This window comes from Rattus rattus, chromosome 2, assembly GCF_011064425.1.
Source record: "Rattus rattus isolate New Zealand chromosome 2, Rrattus_CSIRO_v1, whole genome shotgun sequence".
NCBI classification, from domain to species: domain Eukaryota; kingdom Metazoa; phylum Chordata; class Mammalia; order Rodentia; family Muridae; genus Rattus; species Rattus rattus.
In genome coordinates this window covers 182,605,614-182,613,425 of record NC_046155.1, presented here as the reverse complement: position 1 = coordinate 182,613,425, position 7,812 = coordinate 182,605,614, and the positions used below count along the sequence as shown (strand labels likewise).

The 7,812-nt window shown below is 38.4% G+C and overlaps 1 protein-coding gene across 1 annotated transcript; it reads right to left on the bottom strand.

Annotated features, from left to right (window-relative positions):
• Positions 1-2,908: 2,908 nt before the first annotated feature.
• LOC116893494 (olfactory receptor 10A3-like) lies at positions 2,909-3,898 on the bottom strand. The gene has a single exon (XM_032895239.1). It carries the CDS (start codon positions 3,896-3,898, stop codon positions 2,909-2,911), a length of 990 nt encoding a protein of 329 aa, XP_032751130.1.
• Between the last annotated feature and the right edge of the window lie 3,914 nt (positions 3,899-7,812).

The window sequence follows — 7,812 nt, the reverse complement described above, 5'->3', positions numbered from 1 at the left end:
AACAAATGGAATAACAATCGAAATGTAAATAAGAAATATTCAAGTTAATAAAGATGGAAAAAAAGAAATACTCAAGTTAATTAAGATGGGAAAAAAATTAATAAAAATAAAAAATAAAAAGATATTTGCACTCTGGATTCCTATCCCTAATCTAATTGCAGGCTAGATGGCTTAAACAAAAGAAGTTTTTGTTTTATTTTTCTAAAGCCTGGAAATTCAAACATTGTTGCAAAATGTCTATTCTTAAAAAGATGGAATGCAAACATGATTCAAGAATAAAAGAAAATAAAAATAATTTAATAATCACATTGGTATCCTATGGTGGGTGATAAGGAATGACCCATTATTTGACTAGTATAGAGACATATTTTCTCTATAAAAGAAATTCCACCAGGCTCAAAAAAAGTTAAACCAATTACCTGAACAGTCTGATAAAGCAGCTCTGGGGACCTTTAGATGCCTTCATTCAAAATATGAATCACATTCAAAATGAATAAGGTGGTATGTGACAATTGAAGTGGACAAAAATGGCTCCAGAATTGGGCTTTTTCTGAGATCTCTGTAGTTACATGAAATTGAAAGGCATTAAACCAATAGTTTACTTATTTAAATGTTTCAAGTGTTCTCTTCTACAACATCCCTGTCATCACTAAAGGTTAGAGGAGGAAAACACACACACTAAAGTCAGAAGGTCACTTGACACCACAGGTCTTCTAGTCTTTGTGTGATGTGAGAAGCAGAGGGATTGACAAGAAGATGAGGAAGCCAAGCAGACACAGACACAGCAAGCTGTAGGTGTTTATTACCCATGATGCATATCTGTAGAACATTAACAAGCAGTAGACAGTGAGGTGAATTGTTCTTATGGACCGTGCTCATGAGTACAAGTCTTTTACCTGTGTCTATTCTAATGCATACACATATTTTGAATGACAAATAATCCCAAAATGGTTTAAAAATACACACACTCCCTATTGGACCAAACATTTAAATTGGCTTCTAATGGGAAGAAAAAGATGTACTCCTTTCTAAATATATGGATGTGGCCAGATTGAATGTGTACAGGTTGCATTGTCTGCATGGCTGTCTATGCACCACATGTGTACAGTGGCCACAGGGGCCAAAAGAAAGTGCCAGATCCCCAAGAACTGAAGTTCCAGATGGTTGTGAGCTGCCATGTGGGTGCTAGAAGTTAAAGTCAGGTCTCTGAGAAAATAGCCAGTTCCCTTAACTCCTCAGACATCTCTCCTGAGATATATCCTATTCTGTACATTTTTGTTGTTATTCTAGCACATTGTTACATATAATAGATTTAATTGGCATGTATCAGTTGCCTATAATTATGAGATACAGTCTGATACTTCCTATAGTGTATACAATTTTAATGACTGTTAACAGTCCAATTAGCCTTATTGTTACCTTACCTTGTTATGACATTCAAAAACCCTATCTCCTACTTATGTTGTAATCTACACCAAATTGTCAGCGATGACTATTCTACTAGGCTATTAAAATATACTTTTATAGTTCTCACAAGGTGGTGGCAACCAACAGCTGTCCAATTAGACTTAAAGCTCGCTCAGCACCACAGAAATCATGTCCAGTATGGAAACCTAGCCAACTCCCTCTGACTAGTGGATCAAGGGTCTTAGAAAAGAATCTATGCTGGACCAGCATAATTCCTTTCTACCTTTGAAATTTTATCTTTATACCCACAGAAAAGTATAGTCACCAACCCTAATCAAAGAAGTCTCTCTTTGACATCTTCCAGTCAGGCAGGAATTCCAATGGAACAATAGGGACACCATCCAACCCACCAAACTTTTAACCCAAAATTTATCCTGTCTACAGGAAATGCAGGGACTGAAGATGGAGCAGACACGGGGTTCCCAGTCAGCCAGTAACCAGCCCAACATAAGATCCATCCCATGGGCAAGCATCAATCCCTAACACCATTAATGATACTCTGTTATGTTTGCAGACAGTAGTATAGCATGGCTGTCTTCTGAGAGGATTCACCCAGTCTGTCTCAGGCAGATATAGACAACCACAGCCAAACAGTAGATGGAGCTTGAAGGCTCTTACGGAAGAATAGGAGGAAGGATTGTGGCCCCTGAAGGGGATAAGGAACTACATAGGAAGACCAAGAGTCAACTAACCTGGACCCTTGGGGTTCTTGGAGTCTGAACCCCCTACCCACTCTGAGAAGGAGATTGGGGATGGAGGAAGCATTGCAGAAGGGGGTGACCAGAAGATTGGCAGTGAGTGCGATGTAATATGAATAAGTAAAGAATAATAAATAAAATTAAACTAAATTTAAAACAAAAAGTAAGTCTCTCTTTAAGCAAATGGAGACTCTGATAGAAATGAGGGCTAGTTTGGGCCTCAAAAATAAATTTGTGGGTTTTCTCTTTTAATTTAAACAACAAATGTCAACAATACATCTTTCATTTTCCTGGCTTTCTGGGTGTTAGTGAGTTTCAGTGGACTTTTTAATCATTTTAAAAAGAAGTTCTGTAATGTTTATTCCCATTAATGAACACTGAGCTGGGGTAGGAGCACAGGAAAAGAGCAGCAGCTTAGCTGGAATGTGGGTATGAGGTAATTCTCAAAAATGAATGGACAAGCAAGCACAGACACACATACCATACAAAAGTAGGTACTATGATAAGTGAGAGATGAGACAGATGATACGTAAAAGGACACAATTCATCCCATCAGATGGCCAGAAAACAAAGTATCAAACATATGAATATGTGAAATTAGATTTATTCAAGCATCATCTTACTGACAATGCTATAATAATGAACTCAATATATGCAATTCACAAAGATATGACTACTGTTATATCATACTATAAAAACCATATATTCACAAAAACAAATGACTAAAGTATTGAAAGACTAAACTAAGGTAGAGTTTCTTTTGGTGGTTTCCAAATCCTAAATGGCTTCTCACCAAGTAAGAAAACCACTTTTCTTTCCCACAATTTTACCACAGCCCTTTTCATTTCCTTGTTTCTCAGACTGTAGATGAGTGGATTAAGCAGAGGGGTGAGCAGAGAGTAAGCCAATGACATCAGTTTCTTGGTGTCTTCTGAGTACTTGGATTTAGGCTGCAAATAACTCATGCATGCTGTGCCATAGAAGAGGGTGACTGAGGTGAGATGAGAGGCACATGTGGAAAAAGCCTTCTGCCTCCCTGTAGTGGATGGCATCCTCAGTATGGTGAAGAGAATTCGAGTATAAGACAAGAGTATCAACAGGAAGGGAACCATGACAATCAAAATGGTGCCTGTGAAAGAATAGACTTCAAACAGGAAGGTATCTGCACAGGCAAGCTCCAGCACTGCTGGGCTTTCACATGATATATGATTAATTTTACTAGGACCACAAAAGGGAAAGCTAAGCATCCATGTGACTTCCACAGTAGCTGTCATGATGCCCATGACCCATGAGCACATTGCCAATTTCACAAAGATCCTTTTGCTCATAATCACTGGGTAGGATAGAGGATGGCAGATTGCAGCAAATCGATCATAGGCCATTGCCCCCAAGAGAAAACACTCAGTCCCACCAAAGAGAAGAATGAAGTACATCTGTGCAAAACAGCCCCCAAAGGAAATGGTCGCTTTCTCAGTAGTCAGGACTACCAGCATTTCAGGCATAATGGCTGTGCTGAAGCTTGCTTCTACCACAGACAAGTTCTGCAGGAACAGGTACATGGAGATGTGAAGGCTGTGGTCCAGGAGGATAACAGTGACAATGGTGGCATTTCCTGTCAGAGTCACCAGATAAATAACCAGGAAAGCTCCAAACATGTGTACTTGAAGTTCAGGGAGGTGAGAAAAGCCCAAGAGGATGAACTCAACCACAGAGCTGTCATTCTGCCCCGTCATTGCAGGAGTAGAGTCCTATATTTTCTCGGGGACATAGTGTACAGTAAATGGACTTCCAGTCAAACAGCTCCAGCTTGCATTGACCCCAGCACAGAGCATGAAAGTAGGAGACCAACTTCACAATTAGCGATTTGAAGGATGTCTAATCATTTGCATTAATGAGCCCTTGAAATAGAAATGGAGGAATAGAGAATTCTTACTAAGAAATCTGACCTGACACATAAAATATGATCCATTTTCTATCACAAGTTGTATGTTGTGTGGTTTGAAATTTACACACAGCTTTAAAGTTAATAGAAATGTGTTCTAAAGGTATTCCAACCCTATACCATCTTATGATGTCACTTGATCTATGTGATATTAGATTAAATAATAAAAGTTAAAATGATAAAATAATGTACATAAGTAATATTTATGACCCTAACTCAGAATTTTTCATAATGATCTAGTAATTCATTTACGAGTAAAATTGAAGATTTTAGATGTATCTTTACTATTTAATGCTTATTTTTCATTGATAGATTTTATATATATATGCATATATATGCATATACATAATATCCATAAATACAACCTTCTCAGTCTGGAAAATGTTACATGTATCTATTTTTTTTACTATTCATTGTATTCGACTAGTAGAATTGGATATAGCTGATAAAGGTAGCATTTTTTATGAACACACAGAGGAGGTTGTATTTTAAATATGCTTGTGGTGAGTGATACCTACAATTTGTGTGAATTGCTGCAATCATACTAAATCCTTCCTAGACTAGAACTAGACACTTCTACTATAATTTACCCTGACATGACATTTTCAGGGGTAAATATCAATACCCATCCATGTGACCATAATGGCTTAAGAAAAAGTCCACCTGAGGGCCATCACAGGGCTGTGATTTGAGAGTTTCCACTCTTCTCTCTCTGTTCTCTCTTCGCTTTCTCCACTCCATTCCTATTCCAAAGGTTATGAAATCATTAATTACTCAACAAATACAGATCAGCAGCAACTATTTTCTAGATTCTATTGTTCCAGAGACTAAAAGAAACTTAGCATGCTACATGAGACAGACATAACTCCCTAACAGATGCTACCCCAAACACTAAATATGACTTTCACCCTTTCTTTTTTATTACAAAATGTATTTCCATACACAAAAATGTAACTTATCATAAGAACAGAGCTATGAAAAAAAAAAGTTTTTGTTTGCTTCTTGGAGATATGCACAATGCCTACAGTAGTCCTTGGTCCCTAAGACATATTAACAGAGTGTTCCTAACACAATAGAAGGGCTATGGCTCACAGCAACCTACAGTTCATTCCAAAAGAAATAGTAGAAGTTTGAAATATCCCCCCACACAAAGAAACGAACACCTCAAGTAATAGAAATGCTAATTGTTTGATATGACCATTGTACACTCTAAAAATAAATTGAAACGCAGCACTGTATTTCTTAAGTATGTACAATTACTGAGTATGAGTATACCTAGAGAAACAATATAAACAGAGATGTGTGTGTTTAAAACGTAAATGAAAAGCATACTACTGTGAGTGAAAAAGAACAGTTGAGCAACTGTTTGCTCAGTAACTTACAGATGCTGATATCTTAGACAACTCAGACAAACAGTGCCACAGTGGGCACTTCATTCATCAGCCTTCAGCCTCCAGCTGAAAACAGTAAGCACTGGCTTCAATGCTCAAGTATTCTAGCCAGACATTCTACGCTATGATTAGTGCAGCAAAGTATTGATCCCTAAAATTATGGTTGTTCTTCTCTCTGAATAAAAACGAATTAAGTTATCAGACACAAACCTGAATAGGCGAAGGATTTGTCTGTGCCTTATGAACCTTGAGCACTGTAGTGTTCCTTGCAGAAGTCTCCAGCAGAAGATTCCTTGCAGTAGGTCAGTGAGGAGAAATTTGAAGAAAGAAACTAGGGACAAGCTCCTAACTCAAGCACAGCCTACTCTTCTTTACCTAATGGCTCTGCCTCAGTAATGCCCCCATGCCCCAAAGCCACCTATTCATAAATATGACTTAGGGCACTGATTTTGGAAAATTACAGGCACTCATGTGCTGCAGAGGTCTCTCTGAACAGAACTTGAAATCATTGTGTGTGCATATTCTTCTATTTCGTGAGAACTAAGCAGCCTTGAACTTGGACTCTTGGTGACAGAACTCAAGGGAAGAAACCTGGGGTATCATTCCTCCTTGCCTCCACAGGGGCTTAACCTCTCTTACACAAGAGACATCCCCATAAGATCTCCCTACAGAAATTAAAACAGAGCAAGAGTGAAAGTTGTAAACAGGGGAGCAGGGAGATATGGGATGAGATTGAAATGCTTAAGATTTCATTAGACATTATACAGTCTGTGCAATGAGGGGAAACAAGCTTAAAGCAAATAGTTCTGCCAAGTTCATTCTCAGAACTCAATCCAAGCACCCTTCCTAAATCACTCACTTTAATGGGATGCCATACCCAGGCATGCCGCAGAGGCAAGCCTCAGAGAAGGGATGCACTGCCATACATGACTTTTTATTTCCTTCCCAACGTAGCTCACTAAGGCTTGTCTCATCTCTGTATAATCTGTGTCAGTGCATCTTTGATGATAGTTGCTAAGTCATCAAAATTTAGAATGATTTATGCCCTTTCTACGTATATATTAGGTTTCAGTGAAAAAGTGCATATGGTGGATGCATGCACTTGTGGATAAAAGAAAACAGCAACAATATCAAGGCCAAAATAACATTCATTTAGCAGTAGCTTTGTAATACGCTATCTATAATAGTCCAAGTGACTTATTACTCTTAGAACATGGACATACACATGTAGACATACACATGGACATACACATGTAGATTATCTGAGGTCAAGGCTCCCTGCTACTCTGTCTGGGACAGAGAGTTAAGGAGCAGTCTGTAGTGTGAGCCGGCATCTCTTGTATGGTGCCTGACCCCTCAATGCTTTTTTTCATGTAAGCTAGATTAAACTAAGTCACATGGTGTGAAACTTCTCACCATCCCTAAAACATTATGTAAGGCAGATATTTTTTCTTTGTTCTTAAACTTTGTCTAGACTAGGGTGCATTGCTTGGTAGTGTTTTGAAGGTTTCTCTCTAAAGAGACGCATCTGGGCTTTTCCTGTTTTATCTATTTATCATCTATCACCTACCATTTACTTATAATCTATTTATCTACAATCTATCATCTACCTATCATCTATAATCTAGCAATAATCTATAATTTATCTATCTGTAATCTTTCTATCTATAATCTATTTATCTATATTCTATCATCTATCACCAATTTATAATCTACTTATCTACCTATAATCGATCTATCACCTGTTATCTTTTTTTACTTTTTTTAATTATCTTTAATTTTTTTTAAAGTCCAGTCATTATCCCTTTCCCAGTCTGCCCTCATACAGTTCCTCATCCAATTCCTCCTTTCCTCTGTCTACAAGAGGATGTAGACACACCCCACACCCCACCCCACCAGGTCTACCCACTCCCCAGGGCATCAAGTCTCTCAAGGGTTAGGTGAATCTTCCCTTACTGAGTCCATACTGGATAGTCCTCTGCTGTATATGTATCGGGGGCATCATACCAGCTAGGGTATGCTGGCTTGTTGGTGGCTCAGTGTCTGTGAGATCTTGGGGATCCAGTTAGTTGAGACGGCTGGCCTTCATATGGGGTCACCCTCTTCCTCAACATCTTCCAGCCTTTCCCTATTTCAACCATAGGTGCCTCTGATTTCTGTTCATTGGTTGGATTAAGTATCTGCATCTGTCTTGATTAGCTGATGGTTGGGACTCTTGGAGAGCAGACACGCTAGGTTCCTATCTATAAGGGCACCATATCATCAGTAATAATGTCAGGTCTTAGAGCTTCCCCTTAAGATGGATTCCAATTTG